General features: G+C 38.1%; 1 protein-coding gene across 1 annotated transcript in view; it reads right to left on the bottom strand.

Annotated features, from left to right (window-relative positions):
• LOC116266724 (uncharacterized) overlaps window positions 1-23414 on the bottom strand; it is a 41294-nt gene extending 17880 nt beyond the window's left edge. The window contains exon 1 of the mRNA XM_031648034.2: window positions 23312-23414. Within this exon, the coding sequence (XP_031503894.1) occupies window positions 23312-23414 (103 nt within the window). The remainder of the gene's footprint in view (window positions 1-23311) is intronic.
• Between the last annotated feature and the right edge of the window lie 438 nt (window positions 23415-23852).

The following is a 23852-nucleotide window of genomic DNA, read 5'->3' as shown; positions in this document are numbered from 1 at the left end:
ACATCCTTCATAAGTTGATACACACGAACTTTCCTTTTCTTTTGGCCATACATCTGCTCCAAAATAATCCACATATCCCTTGCAATCTTCTTACGAAGAATGAGGGGTTGGATATCCGGGGACACTGAATTGACAATCCAGGTTTTGACCTGGTTGTCTTCAAGAAACCATGTATCCCAAGCCAGACTATCTGCAGCAGGTTCAACCTTTCTCCCATTCACATAGGCAATGCGTCCTTGCCCAGCAATCCCCATGGTAATCGCAGCAGACCATCGGGAATAGTTCTCCTTGGTAAGTTGAATGGTGGTAACTTGAACCGGTACATGATCAGTCCGCGCAGACACAACATCAGGTAGAGTAGTGTTGACTGAAGAAGAAGACGAGTCAGCCATGATCACCAGGTAGAAGTGGCTGCCAAAGAACACACACAGCAGCAGTAACCTAGAGAAGAGGTGAGATGACGCAGTCGGGGATCAACAGCGGAAGCGGCGGGAGCAGCGGAAGCAGCAGGACGCGGCGGAAGCAGAGGGCGGCGCTTGGCAGCGCGCGCCGAGAAGAGGTGACGGCGTCGGACGTCGGCATTGGCAGAGGCGTCAGCAGAGACGTTGGCGTCGGCAGTCACGACACCAGCGACGCAGCAGCGGTCACAGCCACGACAGGGCAGCGACGGAGGCAGTCACGTGGCCACGGTGCGGCGACAGCGGCGGTGGTCACGGTCACGGTGCGGCGACAGCGGCGGCACAGCAAGGGCAGCGGCGGCGGTGGTGGTAGCGACGGCGACGGTGGTAGCGGCGGCGGCAGTCAAGGTTGGAACTTCACAACCATAGAAAAAACAGATTTTGTTTTCTCCAAGTCCGACGGCTCTGATACCATGTAGAAACAAAATGTGCACGAGAGTAGAAGAAAGCACACAGATGTAACGTGGAAAACCCTCAACTCGAGGGAAGAAAAACCACGGGTGAGGAAGTCTGGTGCCCACTAGCCTCCAGACACTCTCTCTCTTCAACACTTCATTAACACAAAGATTAGGGTTTACAGAAGTATAAGTAGTCCTAATTAGGACAAACCGGATCGGGTACGGATCCGAACCCGAACAACAAAACCCGTCAACAGTCAATAAAAATATAGCTACTTGTTTTTATATGATAATGTCATGAGCGTCCTCCAAACAGAGGACTGACATCTCTAAAAGGACGAACAATCCTCTTAGTTTGAGATAATGGCCTTAACAAAAAAAAGATGAAGATAAACACCAGCTGAATCAAATAACGCTCTTGTTTTTTTTGTCGTCATCGAACATGTTTATATTAACCATTTCAACTAAACTACATGATCCAAAATAGCAAAAACTATTGAAGAATTTTTTGACAAAAAAGTGTACAAGCATGTTGAATTAATGAAAAAGCAAGAGACATTGAACGTGTGAACACCAAATTAACATCACTAACATACATGACAAATAACCATTACAAACACCATTGAATAACAATGAGCACATAAGAAATACTGAAACATATAAAATATACAAATAATGAACCATTCAACATATAATTAATAATCAACTCTTACCCATGGATCAACAAGTTCATGTGTCAACCGTGACACCCACTGTGAAGGTGGAAGGTTGACAAAAAACATGGGGTTGGTATCATCCGCTAGCATGTTAATACTCTTTACATGTGTATCACAATCTATTCGTCAAGTCTCTTCCAACTCTTGAAGTATGTCGCAACAAGTGACAAATTGAACATCGCTGCATGCACGTGTCATGATCTTCACTTCATTAGAAATATTATGCAACAAATTATAGAACTCTTCATCATAGGTTGACCCGGTCCTTCTAAACCTACTTGTGGTCCTATTGATTGTTATTATGAGATCTTGAGATGTAGGAGTTTGAGATATTGGTGATTATATGAGAGGACTATCCTCATGGAACATTTGTATGAATGATTGTGAACTTTTAGATTGCACGAAAAATGATGTTGATTGAGATGCATGTGTAGTTGGGTAAGGTTCAATGTCCTCAACTAAGAATATGTTGCAGCATGTGTTTGCTTCATTGCTAATTGCATGGGAATCACTATATATCTTGACAAACTCCTCATAGTATCTTCATGCTTTTGGACCTTTGTATTTTTTCCTATTCGGTTATTTATAAAAACTTTCATGTGTTCAAATACTAATAAATAATGACATTGGAGACAACTTAAAATTAAGATATTTAAAGATACCTCAATGTACTCACTCCAAACTTGGGGGTCAACATCAATGTATTTGTTAATGGAGTAGTACCCAAACCCACTTGCATTCAAAAATTTTCTTCATAACTGTTGGGTTGAGTTTCACATGCTTCAATTTGTTTTTAATTTTGTCCTTAATGAATTCCCTTCTGAAGCAGTCTATCATGTTTTTTTCAATTGTTGTGTAGGTTTTTGGCTTTAAACTTCCACCTGATTCTATACCAAGAATGTGTGATTCCTCCAAAAAAAGCTGGTCTAAGTAGTCCATTTATGCCTCGGTCCATGTAAGTTTCTCTTTTGATGGATTGCTATCTTCCATAATGTAATAATTTGCATGATATTCCTTCACAACTATAATTTTAATTATGACAATGTATTCATAAAAAATTTGACAAATAACCAAATTGATTATGTTAAACTAACTAGTATCAATTGAAGCATAAACAATCATACTACAATGTTAACTTGCATTTAAGTGCCAACTGAAATTTTTTAGCTAGTATAGCTATTCAGTTTATAAATGGCCACTTATTGATAGTGAGCATAAAATCAGTGCTCCAGTCAAAAAGGCATCAAGTGCCAAGCCTTTAGGAAAAATTACAAATCATCAAATTCAACAATAAACAAGGGCATCATACATGAGCTGTGACCTACCAATGTTAACCAAAAGATGCATAAACAAGTTGATTTGGATAGATGAACCAGCCTGGACTAACTTATATTGCCCCATTGTGAATCATGAAATGAGGATCAGAAGCAGATCAACATGTTGATATTAATGTATTCTAGTCACAACATTGCTTAAATTACTAAAGGTAGTCTCAGAATTTTTAGAAATTCTCTTCCAAGTAAATTATAATATCTGTAAACTGAGAAAGTGTAGATATTTTGTGAAACAAAAATAAACAAGTAAACAAATATATTTTACTAAGCATCATATAATTCATAAAACAAAAGGAAATTCTTAATATTAAATACACATGGCTTGTAAAAACTCATATAAGTTGGAAGACAATACAAAGTTCCTAGGCACACAAGGACAAGTATATAAACGCACAGACATGTGTATGTTTGTGTGTGTTAACAAGCCTCTCTTGAAGCAGGACAGAAGCCATTCAGACTGACCGCTCTAGGTGTGTGTTGTGTGCAAAAGGTATCTATTTGTTAGAAAGATAGTCAAGAAGGCCATTCACTGAAGAAGAAGAAGAGCTGGCTTTACTCATTGTTTGATAAGGAGTGCTAACTACTCGAAAAGGAGTTGTTAAGTATTATACCAAAAGGAAAAAGTGAAAAAATACATGCAAAAACCAATAGGAAGAATGATAAACATAAACGGCTGCAGATTATAGTGCATTGGCCTGACCGTAGGGCTGCACAACGAGTCGAGCCAGCTCGGGCTCGACTCGAACTCGCCCGGTTAAACTCGGCTCGAGCTCGACTCGTTTATAAACGAGTCGAGTTCGAGCTTACAATGAAACTCGAATGAGTAAACGAGTCGAGTTCGAGTTTTAAGAACTCGACTCGTTTATACTCGACTCGACTCGTTTATATACATTATGTCCTATTTCCATTTTGTTCAGTCATCAGCTTATGATTCTATAATAGTTAATAATGAGAACAGTCTAATACCAAATGGTGTCTATTTGCAGCTCTAAACTGTTGGCAGGGTTGACTCGGTTGAGTGATTCACAAATTTCATCCCACGTCATGAAATTTACTAGATATTTTAAAAAGAAGGATCATATTTTATTTAGACGAGCTAATCGAGTTAATCGAGTCGAGCTCGAGCTCGACTTTATTTAATCGAGTCAAGCTCGAGCTTGTGTTAGGTAGCTCGACTCGAGTTCGAGTCGAGTTCGAGCTCGAGCTCGTTGAGTCGAGTCGAGCTCGAGCTGGGCAAGCTTGAGCTCGACTCGGCTCGTGTGCAGCCCTACCTGACCGAAAGCAATAACTTCAACATAGCATAATGAAAACCAATAATGGCTTCCATAAATACATGAGAATATTGATGGAAACAACGTCAATGGACGCAAAAGGCATCAACATTGACAACAAATAACCAATAGAAAAGGTCAACAAGCTAGGGTTTTTACCTTTGACATAGGTGAAAACCCTCAAAATAGTGGCAATCGATGATCCTCTAACCAACCTGCAAGAACACTTGAGCGATGACAAAGATAAAGTGCCCACGAAGAAAGGTCGGTCACAGTTGGATAGGGTTTTACTGTGCACCGACCAATATTAGGATCCTCCGGTCTGACGAACAACAACCTTCTTGGATGTATCTACAGACAAAGAAAAACAGATGGTGATGGGAGGAGAAGTTACAAAATATAAACCACAAAAAATTGATGACAAGGGGAGATTGAAAAAAAAAGGCACGATAGTGCTCCATGGCATGCAACCGACATACGAAGGGAGAGGGAGAGAGACAAAATAGAAATGGCACGAGAGAGAGAGATGGTGATAGAGAGAAATGGTGTCTTACCTGTGAAGAAGCACACCTGCCGCACCACGCTCTTCTATGAGAATGAAAAACACAGATGAGCAGAAAGAGGAAGCCCTAATTGCAAAAACAAAATCCATGGTAAAAAGTCAAACCCTTGGGGTCTGACTTTTGTCCAGGGTAAACTTACCCTGTTCCATCAGATTCTGCAAGGGAATTTTCCCTACATTTGAATGCAAATGGGAAAATGAAAAAGCCATACCAAAACAACAACTTTCCCTAATGCATAGTAAAATCGTTGTGCATCAAACAGGGTCTTAGAGTCATACGATTGCACCCCATATTTTGTTTGGATTTGAGATTCCTCTGTGATCTGATGAAGTTCTCTCACAAAACTGTTTCTAAAGCTCATGATTATTTGTTGATGCTCTTCTATGAGAATGAAAAAAAAGAGATGAGCAGAAAGAGGAAGCCCTAATTGGCAAAAACAAAATCCATGGTAAAATGTCAAACCCTTGGGGTATCACTTTTGTCCAGGGTAAACTTACCTTGATCCATCAAATTCCGCAAGGGAATTTTCCCTGCATTTGAATACAAATGGAAAAAGGGAAAAACCGTACAAAAACTACAACTTTTCCTGATGCATATTAAAATCATTGTGCATCTAACAAGGCCTTAGAGTCTTGTTACCGCACCCCATATTTTGTTTGGATTTAAGATTCCTCTATGTTCCGATGAAGTTATCTCACAACACTGTTTCTGAAGCTCTTGATTATTTGTTGATTTCTGAGCATCTATCACCCTATTCTTGCATGTTTATTGGAGCTGAGGTTGCTGAGCTTGATTGAGCAGCTGTATTCCTCTACATGGTTTGTTCAGGAGGTGCCTGTCCTACCATTCCTATCCCCGATAGCAAGATCTTGCTTTCTGGTTAGTATTCATATACCCGTAGAGTAGATTGCCTAGCCGACAATTGCTGTCGACTCAGTTGTTCTCCAAACACAACTGCACATTGTGGTGGACAGTATTGAGTGAGGTTGCACATGATGCGGGCATGGGGTAGTTGAGGTCTTTGGGGCCCGAGCTACCTCTTCTTGAATGGTTTGCCATACAATGAGACACTGGGTGAGGCCCCAATCAGTGAGACTATCATTTCACCCTATAGTCACATGGGTTTCAGGTAGTTTGAGCTATAGGTACAGAGTTCGTGTGACTGGCCAAAGACTCATAGAGTTGGAGATAAAGTCTAGGTTCTTACCCCTTTGTGTAGTCCCTTCCTAGGGTTTGGGTGTGGTTTTCTCATGTAGGGATTGTATACATGGTTTGGCAGATCATGGACAGCTATTGACTGCATGTATGTTACGGTTTGTTGAATGAGGTTGAGAAATCTACTGGATCACACACATTTATACGGTCTTATTCTTCTGTGTTTGCAGTCAGCTAAGTTGTTTGGGGTGAGTTAACCCCTTGCGTACCTCATCCTAGAGTGTTATTTAGTCAGTTTTACTGTCTCGCCAAGCGAAATTTTGTATAGATTCTAGGACACGAGTTGCACGAGTAATCTTGCCGAGTCCCTTTGGGGTCCCTACGGCTAGTATCAGAGCGGCGACCGAAAGCCCATTTGTGACTATTAGAGTGAATTTAGTGCACACATTGTCAATGTCTTATGTTCATCTCTCTTTTCTTGTTTTCAATTTCAATTCCATAATTTCTTGTCTTTGTTTTAGCATCATGCATAATAGATTGCATATCTTTTCTGTTTTTAGTGCATGTATCATATGCATATTTTAACATGCATTGGATCGCTCAACACACATATGCACCACTTGTTTGAAACCAAACCGGGTCGTCTTAGTAGCATACAGTGAGGCATTAGCCCAGGTGTGTGAAAACCTGAACCTAGTTTGGTCTTCATGCAAGAACTATTTCCAAATCATAGTTTTTTAAAATGTTTTCAAAATCAATTTCATTAAAATGATTTCAAAAACCCTAGGTCATATAGACATAAAGTTTAATATTAATTAAGGTCTCTTCTACCTTACCCAGACCAATCTTAGAGCCACTATCTCCTATAGCCTAGATCTAGTGAACATCCTTAACATCCACATATGAAGAATAAAGATCATATCATGTAGTCTGCATAAGACCCAATTCATATATTCCACTCAAGCATGTCCCTAGGTAGGTTCAAACTCAGTTAAGGTAAGACTGAACCCAGTCCTTCTGGCCGGCATAGCCTTAGTTATTTAGATTTTGAATTTGATCAATCTTGATTCGATCTGAAGCAATAAGTTCAGATTTAGATCTAAAAAAATGCATTATTGGATTTCATATATCCGATCATGAATATCAAATTTGGATATCAAACTTTAGATTTCGAGTCCTAAAACTTAGCTTTTGGATTTTGTAATTTAAATCTTGGATTATAGATCATGAATTTCAAAGTTTGAATTTTAGATTATGAATGCCAGATTATGGATCCCAAATCTCAGATTATGGATCTCATATCTTAGATATCAAGTATTAGATTCAGATCTTGGACTTTAAACATGCGATCATGGATTTCAGGTTGTTTCAAATTACTGATTTTAGATTCAAGATTTTGGAGCTTAAATCTTCAGATTTTGGATCTTGAGTTCGAAATTGTGGATTTTGGATTAGATTTCATGTAATGAGCCTTGAATCATAGATTTCATCACAATGAACTATAGTCTCCCAGCAACCATGGTGAAGATATTCTAGAGCACAAGCAACGTCATTCATGATAACCAATCTTTGGAAGAGACTCAAGTGATGGCCACCTGAATGTAGACTGACTTCTAGGCTCTCAAGGGACATATATTGGATAACTAAAACCTTGAAATCTGCACTTTTGCAAGATGTGATGACTCTAAGAAGGTTTTGATGTCTAATTTGACACATCACATTGCATTCTATGTCAAAACTTTTTTATGCTCCATCAGAAAACAAGTTTAGGACCTTAACAACCACCGTTGTTCCATCTATTAAAATTCCTTTATACACTGAACCAAAGCTTCCACTCCCCCAAAAAATTTGCATCCCTGAAATTGTTTGTCGCTTGAGATAACATTCTGTATCTGATCACTGGGAGGGCAATTCCACGAAATCTTTCGACCTCCTGATCATGTTTCAAAAAACCCCCTCTTTCTATATTTTGTAACAACAATGATTATCCAAACAATGAGTACAAGTGCAACGCCCCCACTTGCTAAAAAAATATCAACTCTGAGCGTGTTGACATTATTGTGCTTCTTTGCTCCATCTGAACATACTGGCACATGGAATTTGGGAGCTTCGCATAGTGCATAGTTCCCTAGGAACGGCTCGGCAGAAAGCTCTGCAAACTTTCCACCACTTGGAATCTCTCCTTGCAATTGATTGAAGGACAAGTCCAAGACCTGGATGTGTTGAAGTTTCTCCAATGATTTTGGTATCTCACCGGAAAGCTTGTTATGGGAAAGGTCAACAATGTCAAGGTTTAGCATGTGATTAAGTTGTTTAGGAATGTGACCATTAAATGTGTTCCGAGAGAGATTCAAATACTCTAGCATTTGGAGCTTTGATATTGATGCAGGCAACTCTCCACTCAGCTTGTTTGCAGAGATATCCATGTAGCTCATCATGGCAAAATTCCCGACACCCAAAGGCAGGTGGCCAGTGAAGGAGTTGTCCTGCAAGTATAGCTTCTCCAAGTCCTTCAACTCACAAAGACCAGATGGTAGTGTTGATGACAAATTGTTTGAACTTAGATCCAGCCATCGTAAACTAGTGAGGTTGTTTATAGAGCTTGAAATTGACCGAATAAGCATGTTGTGTCCAATAACAAAAGCAACTAATGCATTGCAAACTAGTGAGATTGTTTATAGAGCTTGAAATTGACCCAACTAGTAGATTGATAGTGGGATTGGGCCTTCTAATGCATTGCCAGAAAGAACTAACACCTGTAACCTGTTCATTGATCCTATATTTGGTGGAATGAGCCCTTTTATTTTGTTGGATCTCAAATCTAAGGCAATTAACTTGGTCAAGTTGGCTAGAGCTAATGGGATAGTACCTTCAATCAGATTAGAGGAAAGGTAAAGTCTCGACAAGGTGGTTGTCAGGTTTCCAACAGAGGTAGGAAGAATGCCGTTCAAAAGGTTTTTATTTAGATAAACTTCCTCTAGCAGTCGACAGTTGGTGAAGGATGTGGGAATGGAGAGCTCACGGCTGCCAGGGACATTGGTCAACATATTTCCCCAAAGGCCAAGGTATGTGAGTTGTGACAGACTACCTAGTTCTAATGGTATCAGACCACTAAATTTATTTCTTTTTGCAGTAAGAACTTGAAGTCTTGTAGCATTAGAAAGAGAAGCCGGGAGAGGGCCATCAAAATTGTTTACACCCATATAGAGTTGTTGAAGATTGGGCAGGAACTAGCCAGCATCTTTTGGGAGATGCCCTGTTAGTTGATTGTACGTGAAATCCAAAATCTCAAGAGCAGATAGGTTAAACAAGCTGTCAGGCAGTGTACCAGTGAGATTGTTCATTTCCATGTGAAAGCCTATCAAGTGGGTTAGGAACTCTGGAGGAATGTTTCCCTGTATCTGATTTTCACTGATAGTAAACACCAACAGTTTTGTGAGATTAGTGAAAGCAACTGGAATCATGCCGGTGAGCCTATTACCACGAATGTATAGAAGATTGAGTTATGAAAAGTTGCCTAGAAACTTTAGGATGCTTCCATAGAATTGGTTATCTTGTCCTAACAGTATTTGGAGACCACGACAATGGTCAGTGTTTGTGGGATCAACCCCTCAAAATTGTTCTCATTTATAGAAAATTTTTCTAGCAGAGAGAGGCGACTAAAATCAACGAGAAGGTGACCATGGAAATTGTCGTTCGAGAGATCAAGAACTTGTAAGAAGGAGAGATTGCTGATGTATGGGAAAAGAGTACCTTCAAGTGCCTTTTTGGAGAGGTACAGAGCAACTACCCTTTGTGAACCACGACTGCATGAAACTCCATTCCAGTCGCAGAAAGAGATGTTGGAATTCCAATTTGATAACACGTTATAAGGGTCTTTAGTGACGAGAGATTTGAAACGGAGCAACGCGAATTGATCAGTCACGTTGCTCAAAGAAACTGGGGCTGAGGACACCTCCCTTTGGCCGAGAACCACAACCGAGGTGAAGGAGGAGAAACACAAAAGAAAGACGAGAAGCTGAGGTGACCAACCGGTGGCTGTCATGCCTGTCCAATTTTCTATGCAGAAGATGCATGAACAAGAATCAAGGTCTTCAATTTATGTATAGATTCTCTCCTAGAAATTTTTGTCATTTTCTTTTTCAAATTGTAGAAGTCTCAGGTCTACAACTTTGGAGCACATTACTTCACATTTCCAAATCATGCGGCACCACTGATGGTTACATCAATGAGAAATTCTTCTGATCCCGTAAGTCTGATTTCCCTTTACTACTTCTCAACCCTATTCAAATTTGCAGATACAATTTCCACTTTTGAACGGTGAGGTTTTCTATCTTATAATACAGTGAGCGTGAAAAAAAGGGCAAAATATAGTAAATTTCAAAAAAAATGAAAAAACTTAATAATTAAGAGAAAATAAGATAAATATACCAATGAAATTAAGAATCGTCCACTCGTAGCTGATCTGTACAATGTCCCAATGAGACTATGATGGGTAGCTGCCTTGAACGTCTATTGGTTCAAAACAGGATAGGAAATGGTTGATATACATGGATTCTACATACTCGCGGTGCCTAGAAATGTTATCACCATGAAGAACTATCAATTAAGGTCCTTCTATAGATTCTCTTCCAGACAAATTCGCCTTTTTTTGTTTAATTCAATTTGTTGGAATAGTCAAGTCTAGTGTCGTCAGTCAATCGCAAAGGTTGTCAACAATATTACAATGAGATTACCCTAGGTTAAAAAAATTATAATTTATAATTTTTTTAAAACTTTTCTGATTTAATTTTTTAAATAAGAAAAACAGTAAATAGGCAGAAATGGATCAGCGGGAGTTTTAAAAAATAACTGTTATTATTTGAAATAAATGATTTGATGATCTGATAAACTATAATGATGAGAAATTTATGAAATGCTTTTTAAAATATTAAAGTAAATTTTGAATCTAAAAAAAAATCTTAGCTCCACCATTATGTACGTTGGTGAATGGTTTTTAATTGACAAATTGGTATTGGGTCTTGAATAGGGTTGCACATGAGGAGATGAGCTCAGAGTTGGGCTAGCTCAAGCTTGAGTTGACTCAGAAAACTCGAGTTCAGCTCAATAAAACAAGCTTGAGCTGAACTCAACAATAGAACATCGAGCTCAAACTCAACTCGTTTAACTCATTTATGTGAAGAATGTTTCTTTTTTGTTTAACTCATTCATTTATAATTGAGTTAACTCGAGTTCTTACAACACAATCTCAACTGGCTTAACATTTTTAGTATACACTTGAACTCGAGCTCAAGTTTATGAGTGGTTTTTAAGCTGGCTCGACTCATTGTGCAGCCATAAACTAGAGTAGTAAATAACGACTCGTGAGTCAGCAAGACTACAGTGAAACTTGACTTGAAGGTCAAAAAAAGGATTGAGATTGACCCCAACTTAACCCAGTCTCACACACCAGATAGACAGCCGACAAGCCAACAGCTGGCAGCCCAAAGAATGATGTTTGGCCGGATGGCACTCAGAAGAACTATGCACCGAACATTTGTGTGGTCAATGGGGCTAGACTTAGCGACTCAAACCTAAATAATGTCAATGTTAAGTGGAACGTGGAGACAATTTCCTTAAGATCACATCAATGGACTTTTCCTATTCGTAGGTGTTCTTATTTCCTCATCGAGGGCCTTGGTTGGCATGGAAGATTACATCAATGAGTCTCTTTCTTGGCAGCCCTCACCGTAGCAACAAATATATTTCCAATATCTTGTTCTCTTTTTGTCACATTTTATATTTCCAATATCTTGTTCTCTTTTTGTCACATTTCGACTTCATTTTTCCTTTTAAACGGCATGATTGAAGTTGGGTACAGTGAACGAGTTTTCTATTCTTAATTAATTTTTACATTCCTCAATCCGTTTTTCCAAAAAATTGAATTTTATTTTTTTTATTTGCACATAAATCACATAGGCCATTTGTTATTAGAAATTTTTTACACAAGCCTTATTGATTTGTTTTTTTAATTACCAACAGGTAAGTTTACATTAATTGCCCAGTATTGGCTTTGCCCTGCACTCCCGATGAGGCCTTTTGCTCCACTTGATCACTAAATTCATACCATGTGAGGGGTAACTTTTTTTTTTTTTACTAATTTTCAAGGGCATCTTCCAATTTAAATCAGATATCCTTCCAAACGGTTCAAAAAAAAAAAACAGATGAGCAAAAAAATAATATTTAATCAAGAAATTAGACTATATTCAGATTTAAAAAATGACATTCGATCAGATTCAGATTCATATATACATAAATATCTGATCAGATTCAAATTCAGACTTAGGCAAATTTAGTTTCAAATAACAATCCTACATTTAATGCTCTTACATTTTAAAAATCGTTTGGATTGGGTTCAAAATTCTGTTTCAGATGCAGACCTATATAAAAATCAAATTCAGACTGGATTGAGATTTTGAAATCTGATTTGGGATGAAAAATTTGAATATGAACTTTTCTCATTGGTATTCAAATCTGAATTCAAATCCGATGACGTCGCCTGGTTCAATTTCATAACCTTTAGCCAATTCCACTAGAATAAGCTAAATTTATCCATGCCAGAGAGAACAAAACAAATCTTCTTTTCATTTTAAAAATTGTATTTAATTTTTTTTAGTGCAAAAAATTGTCGGGCCTACCGGTCCTTGCCCGTTAGGTTGTTGGGCTGTGACTGGCTCGACATGTCTGGTCCTGTCAAGCCAGCTACAGTGCCTAGACATGGGTTTGAGGTGGGTCGGGTTTGGGTAACCACTCTTTGCAGTGGGTCTCTCCTGCTCACCAAGAAAATAAGTTTTATTCCGAAATTAATGAATGATAAAACTGGTTAATATCCCCTGGCAAATGGTCTCACTAGGCCAACTTCATGTATTCGATTTTGATGCAAGTTTGCTGGGAAATATGGCTGTTTATTTTTTTCTCTTCATCAGACTATGATGACTAGAACGTTTGTAGGTTCAAAAGAGGACAGGAAACAGTTGATGTACATCGATTCTACATACTACTAGCATTTGATTGAGGTGCCATGCAATCTCATGGTCATGAACAATTAGCAACATCCTTTTTTAGATTCTCTTCTTCCAGGAAATTTCACGTTCATTTTTTGTTTAATTCAAATTGTTGGAAGACTCAAGTCTACTGCTCTTTATAAGAAAGCGACATCATTTGTTATTTCTACACTCACTGCCTCTGGCTTAGCTGGTAACATCAACGGGACCTTTTCTAATTCGAAGGTCTACTTATTTCCACATGACCGCCTTGTTTGGCACAGAAGATTACATCAACAAGTATTTTCTTGCAGCCCTTACCATAACAATATATTTCCAATATAACGTTCTCTTTTTGCCAAGTTTCTACTCTATCCTTTTTTTGTTTCTTCTTAAATGGCCTGATAAAAGGAACTTGAGTACACTATCATCAATGCATTTTTTGCAATGTTTTTAGTGATACAAAATAAAAGAAAAGCATCTATTGGCTATTTCAATGAGAGAGAGAGAGAAAAATGAGAGAAGACAACCCGCTAGAACTGGTAAAACCTATCACTCTCTTTATTTCATCTCACTTCCTCTTGGACGCCTCCTATACACTCCCACCTCCCTTTCTCCGTCTTTCTATGAGAGCATTATTGAAGAGAGACCAAAAACAGTCAAAATCATTTACAACAAATTGGTTTCTACCGTATCTTTTTATTTTTTTGCTTCTTCTTAAACGGCCTGATGGAACTTGAGTACAACTGAGCTGTATACATTACCAACGATTAGGTGATTGATGTTACCGGAATCGGCTGGATTGGGCCGAGATATCACTTCCAATAAATGCTTCCATTCGGTGGTCAACTCGACCTGCTGTTTCCTTATGCATTTCTTAATAGATATAAAAATATTTTTATTCTTAATTAGTTTTTGTATTCTTCCGTTCATTTTTCCATAAAATGGTTTTTTTTTTTTTGCTGATTTTCATCTAAATCATTTACATTTTTGAATTGGCCAGTTCACCAAATTGGTAGCATACATTGTCGACTTGATTCAAACAGCGGTTCTTAGAACACAGCCATCAGACCATGAGGCAATCTTGAATGTTTGATTGCCTTAAAAATGAGGTAGGGAACATCTGGGCGTATGTTGTTTGTATTAGAATATATGGGGACTAGTTATCGGGTTGCGCATGAGGAGTTGAGCTCAAGTCGGCTCATATGTTGTTGTCTCAAGCTCGAGAAGAGCTGTACCGAGGTTGACTGGTTCAAGCTCATTTACCAACTCCCCATTTGATCTGATTTCTCACTGTAAGTTCATAAATTACAAAAGGAAAAAAAGGTAAGATAGATAAAATTTGTATTCTTAATTAATTTTTATATATATTCTAACATTCATTTTTCCAAAAATTGACAAATATATATATATATATAACATATATTTTTATACGTATTTCATTCCGCGCATTGAGAACCAGAGTCCAGAGCTTCTTTTGCTGCCCCCTTTTTTCGACCATCACTCCTTCAATTAGGACTGCACAATGAGTCGAGCCAACTCGGGCTCGACTCGAACTCGCTCTTGTAAACTCGACTCGAGCTTGATTCATTTTTTATATGAGTCAAGCTCGAGCTTAAATATAATTTCGAGTATGTTAATGAGTTGAGTTCGGGTTAGTCGAACTCGACTCGATTAAACTCGACTCGGCTCGACTTTAATCTCATTTTTTATTTTGCATTTTTAATTTTCCCTCCTTTTTTTTTCTTTCACCCACACACAGCTTAATCTTTTTTTTTTGTTTTAAATTTTCTAACTTTCCTTCCTTTTTTTTTTCCTCTTCACCCTTTCAGCCACATTTCTTTAAACCTCATTATTTTTTCCTCCCATTTTTCTCTTTCCTCACGACTCATGTTCATTTTTACTTCCCTTTTTCTCTTTTCCCAACACGCTGCCTTTCCTCCTCGCCACGTCGTCATTTCCTCCCTTTTTCTCTTTCCTCAACGCGCTGCCTTTCCTTCTCCCCCACATCGTCAGTGACACTTTCACCCATGCATACCCTTTGGTTGCAGCAAAAAAGGAAGGCATTACCGAGTTTAAACGAGCCGCTCGAGTCGAGCTCGAGCTGAAGATGTGAAGGTCATGACGAGCTCGAGCTGACTAAACATGAGTCAAGCCGAGCTCGAGCTCAACTCAGCTCGTGTGCAGCCCTAGCTTCAATCACCACTCTGTGCTACTTCTCTTGCCTTTACTACTATCAGACTTTAAACACAGGCATACAATAGACACTAACATTTTAAAGGCAAGAGTCACTTTCGACAAGGCGCTATTGCTTGTAATGGAAAGGCGTTGTGGTTGTTCGCAATGAAGGGCTGCACTGGACACATAGAGTGCTGGATGTGTCCTTAATAAAGTGTCGTCATAGGATATACTTTGTGTAGTGGACTCTGTTTCCCCTTTTCCTGCCTCGGCTCTATCCACATTACTCTGGAATCATGTTCCCCCATGTGGAAGCATCATCAATCGTCTTCCCTTTCTTACTAGCTGTTCTTCCATTTTCTCTCCTTGACAAACCTGGTGGTGAGTTGTTCACCATAACTTCACTCTCCAAACCAGTCATTTCTTTGCTAGTTTTCATTCCATCCAAACAACAAGAATCCTGAAATTTATTTTTTACTGGAGGAGAAAGAATCAAACCTGATGAGGACTCACGGTTCTCCCCTTCAATTCTTTTTGTTATCAATTCAATCTCCATCTCCTGCTCTATCTTCTTGTCACTCACCAGCTGGTTGGTCTTCAAGTTACTCTGCAATTGCTGGTCTCCTGTAAATTAATCTCTGCATTCCATGCTTTCTGGATCTAACGTTCCTTTCAGCTTCCATCTGCCTATGGAGAAACCGAAACTTGTTATCCCCCAATTCTAGTTCTCCTTTTGATCCGGGTCTCTCCTTTATTAACTCCTCATTTTTTCCCAAATTTTTTTCCTTATTCCCTCCCGGCCACTCCTTAGCTCTCCTGACATAATGATAGATCTTCACTTCCTTCCACCCAACTTTCTTTGCCACACCCTCTTGAGAAGAAACCACCATTTGATCATCTCTACACTGATTTGTCATATGAGTATATATTCACTTTGAAATGTCTTCAAGTTCTTGAAGAACAATTTCTCCCTCTTCCAGTTCCAATTCAACCTCGGATTTTGGATTGAAATCCAAGCTACCTGCACGCAATTTCTGCAAGCCCCATTCTTGACATCGATTGAGTATGGATGTCATCTTCCATCGGTTCTCCCAATAGCGCTCTGGCAATAGCTTGGAAAGTGCATCGATTCCATAAAAATACTGGCAAATTAGGAACCCTAATCCAGATTGGCACTCCCATATGGATACGGAGCATCTTGGATCCCATCTGCTGGCAACCATCACTCTTCCACCCAGTTTCCATTCACCCCTTCTAAAAACTACCCTGAGTTCGTCCTCAGTATGAACCCTTACATGGAAAGCATCCCTCCCTAAGAAAGAGAACTTAGGGTTTTCAACTGCTCTCCATGGACTTTATCAGATCATTAGCAATGTAAGCAGAAACGCGAGAATGTCCGCCCCTTTCGAACACCCTTCTTCCCTCCATTACACTTCCAAAATTCTTGTCCATGGATTACCAAATACCATAAGTTCTCAAAGTTTGGACCTTCTTTTATTAAAATGAACTTTTCTGCAATTATTATTGTTTAATCGCTCAACTACTAGATGTCTAAACAATAAAGCTTGCAAGCTACAAAATCTACATATGTATACGCATCAACTTTCCTTTTCCTAACTTGCAGGCTACATTCTGTCTTTTTTCTTGTTCTATCCATGCATATAAATGCCTATATACATGCTCATGTTCATGTTCATGTGTGCAACCCACTGAATGAGGGTTTTGGTTGTACAAATTGTATCTTATATTTTTGGTGCATTTATTCTGCTTTTTTTAACACTTAAATGGAAGAAGTGATTGTCTTAGGCACTATGATGTTTGGTGAGCTTTAGTTTGAATAATTATTCTAACTTTTCTATTGTTTTTTATATATGGAGGAAGACAATGTCAGCTATGTTAATTTTGAGTGTTAGAGGTATCAAATTGAAGCAGGGGTGATAGTACACTTCAGGCCCGAGAGACACAAGAGCTTGAGTAGGAACTTCGGCTCTCTAGCGGATCATAGGTCCACTTCACTATCTCAGATGGTCAACGAAACTTTTGACGAGCTTTTTATTTGGTAAAGACATTTGGCAATGAATTGGCCAACAAAATGAGTGAGAATGATATTATTGATTTCTACCAGATATGTCAATGACATGACCATATCTACAAGACCTCTAAAGTCTAAACTCGCAAATTCAGGTCTCCCTGTCAGCCCAGTACTGCTTTGCCGTGCACTCCCAATGACGCCTTTTGCTTTTGTGTATCTGAGGGCTTGATCACTAAATTCATACCATGTGAGGGGTAAATTTTTTTCTACTAATTTTCACAATTTACATCACATATCCACCCAAACCATTTGTTAAAAAAAAAGATATGAGGAAAAAATAATATTTAATTAGGAAGTTAGACCACATTCAGACTTAAAAAATGACATGCGGTCGGATTCAGATTTACATATACATAAATATCTAATCAGATTCAAATTCAGATTTAGGTCAAATTTAGTTTTAAGTAAGTCCTACATTCAATGCTCTTACGTTTTGAAAATCGTTTGGATTGGGTTCAAAATTCTGTTTTGGATACAGACTTATATAAAAATCAGACTCGGACTGGATTTAGATTTTGAAATCTGATTTGGGATGAAAATTTTGGGTATGAATTTTTCTCATTCGTATTCGAATCAGAATTCAAATCCAAGTACATGGTCAGGTTCAATTTCATAACCTTTAGCCAATTCCACTATAATATGCTAAATTTATTCATGCAAGAGAGAACGATGCAAACCTTTTTTTTCTCGTTTTTAGTTGTATTTATTTTTTTTTAAATGCAAAAAATTGTTGGGCCTACCAGGATGCTGATGGGTTGACTATAACACTTGGTCCTTGCCCGTTAGGTTGTTGGTCAGTACTACCGGGCTCGACATGTCTGGGGCCTGACAGGCCAGCTATAGTGCCTAGATATGGGTCTGAGGTGGGTCGGGTTTAGGTAACTGCTCTTTGCAATGGTCTCTCCTCCTCACCAAGAAAATAAGTTTTATTCCAAAATTACTGAATGATAAAACTGGTTAATATCCCTTGGCAGATGGTCACGCTAGGCCAACTACATGCATTCGATTTCGATGCAAGTTTGCCAGAACATAGGGCTGCTGATTTTTATCTCGCAATCAGACTATGATTGCTGAACATCTATTGGTTCAAAAGAGGATAGGAAGTGGTTGATGTACATCGATTCTAATACTACTATCGGTGCCATGAAATCTTATGATCATGAACAATTAGCAACGTCCTTTTGTAGATTCTCTTCTTCCCATTATTTGTTTCATTCAAATTGTTGGAAGATTCAAGTCTACTGCTCTTTAAAAGAAAGCAATATCGTTTGTTTTTTCCACAATCTGTGCCAATGGGACCTTTTCTAACTCGTGGGTCTTCATACTTCCACTTCACTGCCCTGCTTGGCAGCCCTTACCGTAACAACATATTTCCAATATCATGTTCTCTTTTTGCCAGGTTTCAAATTGATCCTTTTTTTGTTTCTTCTTAAACGACCTGATGGAACTTGAGTACACTGCATTTAGTGGACGCTGGCTTACTGGACATTTACAACTGAGCTATATACATTAGGTGATCGATGTTACAGGAATCGGCTGGATTGGGCCGAGAAATCATTTCCAATAAATGCTTCCATTCAGTGGTACGTCAACTTGACCTGCTGTTTCCTTATGCATTTCTCAATAGATATAAAAATATTTGTATTCTTAATTATTTTTTATATTCTTCCATTCATTTTTCCTTTTTTTTTGGTTGAATTTTTGATTGCTCCAAAAATAAGGTAGAGAACATCTGGGCGCATGTTGTTTGTATTAGAATATATGAGGACAAGTTCTCAGGCTGCGCACGAGGAGTAGAGCTCATGCTTGAGCTTGGTCAGCTCTGAGCTCAAGTCGGCTCATACCTTGATCAGTACTGAGCTCAACTAGTTCAAGCTCATTTACCAACTCCCCAATTCATCTGATTTGTTTTCTTCATTGTGAGTTTGAAAACTACAGAAAAAAGGGTAAGCTACATAAAAATTTTTATTCTTAATTAATTTTATATCTATCCATCCATTCATTTTGCCCAAAATTTCATTTTTTGCTCATTTGCATCGAAAATCATTTAGATTATTGGATTGGCCCCGTTCACCAAATTGGCAGCATTGTCTATTTGATTCAAATGTTGGTTTCTACAACAAAAGGATTAAACCAACAGGGCCGTCTTGCACATTTTGCATGCAACATGTGGGAAAAGGGCCCCTCCAACCAAGGGAGGAGCCAGGGTAGGCCAGCAAGGGCCATGGGCCAACCTCAAAAAAAAAAAAATTACATGTAAAATTTTAAAAACTTTCAGTTGTCCTATATAAAAATTTTGAAAAATGATCATTCGGCTTAAATCAAAATTTAGAAACTTTAATTTGGTCCCCCATATGAAAAATTTCTAGCTCCGGTTGTGCCCCCAACCCTTGAGGAGGTAAATGAGAAATTTTATAAAAGAGAATATATATATAAATTAAAGACCTTTAATTCCTGTTCATGCATGCGGCATGGCTGCCACTCAGTTACATCAGCCATACGTAATGTACAACCATCTGCATATATAAATATATATATAGAGAGAGGTAATAATGTTACATTTGGAAGACTTAAGAACCTAGGAAAAAGACCTAAATTATTCGACTTTTCAAAGGATTTTAAGAAATCTTCACATTTTTTTTTGCAAAACATTCGCACAACAAACCAATTTATTCACCAAAGTTTTCAAATCTCAATGACTGATAGAAAAGGTTCTAATGCAAAACGATCTTATTATACTAATTCTTCCAAGTTTGAGACAATAAGGGCAACGATCAAGAACACAAGTCCATCAGAGGAGAAAAATAATAATCAGAAGATATTCTGCAAGAGAGAATCCCCAGCAACACAGGAAGCCTTGGTACAGGTTGAGCTTTAACGGTTGTTTCCGGATTTTTATCATGGAAACAATAGAGAGCGAGCGAGCAACACTTCTAGAATGATAATTTCTCTTTAACTTTCCCTTCAAATTCCGCACAATAGTCACTTCTGAAGTTCCCTTGACAAAGAGGGATACCCAAACAAGTTATTGGGAGATGGGTCTTAGTCCATCTCAAGTAATCAATAAATCTACATAAAAAGAAATAACTGCAGACATCAGATGATTAATAAATAACCCGCTTTGTGGCCCAAGGGAATGTTCAGGATACATTCCGTCTTTTTTCTTGTTCTATCATTGAATATAAATGTGTGTCTAAATGTTCATGTTCATGTGGCAACCCACTGAATGAGGCTTTTGGTTGTACAAACTGTATCTGTTATTTTTGGTGAACTTATGCTGCTTTTTTTGACACTTAAATGGAAAAAGTGATTGCCTTAAGCACTATGATGTTTGGTGGGCTTTAGTTTGAATAATTATTGTAACGTTGCTAATTTTTTTTTTTATATGTAGGATGGCAATGTCAACTATGTTTATTTTGAGTGTTAGGGGTGTCAACGTCCTGTGCTACAAAGAGGGGTCACACAGATTGGAGCACAACAGGATGATAGTACCTTTAAAGCACTGAAAGCAGATCTTGTACCCTAGGGAGACAAGAAATTGGGTAGGAGTTTCGGCTCTCTACCAGATCATAGGTCTACTACATTCACCCAGATGGTCAACGAACTTTTGACAGGCTTTTTACTTGGCAAAGGCATTTGGGAATGAATTGGCCAACAAAATGAGTGAGAATGCTGGTATGGCTTTCTACGTTGTTAATTCAGAAAGTTGCTTCCTCTCCTGCAGCAGTGAGAACCAAGCCAGGTTCTTGATCGAACCAGGTCAAATTCAAGGTTCCATTATAAGCCGAATTGCGTAAAGGCCTAGTTTACTAACCTCAAGTGTTTAATCACAAAAAAACCTTGACATGTTTTGGATTATTTTCTTAAGCTCTCATCCTTGTCCTAGTCCAAGTTTCATCTTGCATAGTAACACAGTAGAAGCACATGAATACACCCCATAAAGGTCAAAAAATCTTTATCCCTCACATAGTATCAAGTACACTTTGTTTAAAAATGAGAATCTTAAAATTGTAAGGTTTGCATGAACCCTAAGAACCCAGCAAACTTGCACTCATCACCCTATTTGTTAATGCTCTTTAAACATTAATTAGATTCATCTTAAAGATGCTTAAAGCAATTCACTTTTCCCCTATTCACACTGAAGGCAATAACAGCGAGAATCTTGTACCCTAGGGAGTGACAGCACTCAATGAAAGCAATCACACTGCATTTCTACATCCAACTATTTAGCCTATTGGTAACTGCCGTCAGACCATTTTAGCTAATGACTAGTTGTGCCCTTGAAATCTTATTGTATATGTTGATGTAGTTGAACTATCCTTTTGTCATTCTTCAAGTCTTCTGTCGTATCCTTCTTAGACCTGCAACCACTTCCTTCATTTTCATTCTCTCGTTTGGAGACTCCCTTGAACATGACAAGCCTATCTCCATGATCATCACCAGCAGCTCTTTCCTAGCAGTAGCAGCTGATCTTTCAGTTGCAGTATTGTTGCTTTCATTTAGAAGATGGCTGTCGATGACATCTGAAATTGTGACTGGAAATGCTTCAGCCACCCATTGCCTCAAACTAAAATCCCCATCAAACTGTTCATCAGTAGGTTTTCTTCTGGTAAACATCTCCAGGAGAAGAATTACATAGCTGTAGACATCGGCTTTGGCTGACACATTTCCGGCCATCCAAATTATAATTCAACCACTCAACAATATTAGACATGATTAGAAAGCACAATATAATTGGTTAATGCTCATGTATGACACAATTGCATTAATTGGTTTTGGTATAGAGGCCTGGAAATTAATGGACATGAGATCAATTGAATCTCCAATCCTGCCTTTCTCTTGTTGTGTTCAAATATATACATCTAAAAAAGAATACAAGATTATGATTTAGAACTGAAGTCCTATATAGATGATATTCAAGTGCTCTTAAAATAATTCAACATCTATCCAGTTTTTTTCTATGGGGCATGTGAGATTTGTTGAAACTCATTAATTGTATGGTGCAGTGATTTCACAACATAAAGGCCTAATTAAACTCATATTCTTTCTAATTCTCCTGTGACCTATCTCAAGGTTCTCTTAAATGGCTCCTAAATCGAGTGAATTATTCATTAATGCCGATTGTTAGCCATTCTTAAGCCATTAGGTAAAAAGGTATTTATGATTAGGATTCTTTTATACAAGAAAGGAAAAAAGTTTATAACTTCTGCTAAAAGAAGAAGATCAATTGAAGATTCTTGTCTGTTGAAGACATGCAAACAACAGATGTGTACATGAGCACGAAACAATGCAAAAAGTAGCATGCAACACCATAAGCCATACGAAGAACGAATGCATTGTCCATGTAAAATAGTTTATCAATGACCTTTACATTATTGAGCTAGGAACCACTTGTTTATGTCTTTATGTGTGAACTACCAAATCACGATGATTAGATGGATCATGGGTGTTCTCACATCAATTAATATATATCATATTGCAAACCACAGAAGAGTATAATTAGTTAAACCACATAAGTCAGGAACAAATTATATACATATATATATATATATATATATATATATAAAATTGAAATCAGTGGGTTACCTATGTTACTGATGACTCTTTCTCATATTTTGTGACCCTAAAAGCAGTCTTAATGCTAAAAGCGGTTGTCAAAACATTGGCTATCATCAATGCATTTTTTTGCAATGTTTTAAACAATACAAAATAAAAAAAAAAAGCTTACTCAGCTGATTCCAATATAAATAAATAAATGAATATATATATATATATATATATATATATATATATATATATATATATATATATATATATATATATATATATATATATATATATATACAGAGAGAGAGAGAGTCCAATAGGACTGGCAAACCCACCCATTGTCTCTCTTTATCTCACCTCATCACCTCTCCGGTCCCTCCCATGCAATCCCACCTTCTTTTCCACTTTCACCCTGGCAGCATTATTGAGGAGAAAGAGAGAGTGTCCGCACATGCACACACACATATAAGAACTCAAAGCCAGGCTAGGTTGACTCAAGAAATGGTTCAGGCAATTATACTCATACTTCGAGAGACAAAATTTATAAAAAGACAAAAAAATAAGAGATAGTGCATACCTGGTGCAATGTATCCGGTGGTTCTGAGAGTTGCTGTAAGAGTATAAGAATTCAGACCAACTAGAATCTCTGCAATGCCAAAATCACTGACGTCTGCTGTCATGTTCTCATATAGCATTACTTGGCTTCAGATCACAATGAACTATTGTCTCTGAGTAGCCATGGTGAAGATATTCTAGAGCACAAGCAGAATCAATCATGATATCCAATCTTTGGAAGAGATTCAAGTGATGGCCACCTGAATGTAGACAGACTTCTAAGCTCCCAATGGGCATGTATTGGAGAACTAAAACCTTGAAATCTGCATTGGAGAAAGATGTGATGACTCTAACATGGTTTCGGTGTCGAATTTGGCACGTCACATTGCATTCAATGTCAAAACTCTTTGATGCTCCATCAGATAACAAGTTTAGGACTCTAACAGCCACTGTAGTTCCATCTGTCAAAATTCCTTTATTCCACTCCCCAGAAAATTTGCATCGCTGAAGTTGTTTGTCGAACAACTTAGGAACCAAAGATATCCACAAAATCTTTCAACCTC

The sequence above is a fragment of the Nymphaea colorata genome, chromosome 13 (genome assembly GCF_008831285.2).
Source record: "Nymphaea colorata isolate Beijing-Zhang1983 chromosome 13, ASM883128v2, whole genome shotgun sequence".
Lineage (NCBI taxonomy): Eukaryota > Viridiplantae > Streptophyta > Magnoliopsida > Nymphaeales > Nymphaeaceae > Nymphaea > Nymphaea colorata.
Note: the sequence above shows the minus strand (reverse complement) of the source record. Positions and strands in the feature narration are given on the sequence as shown.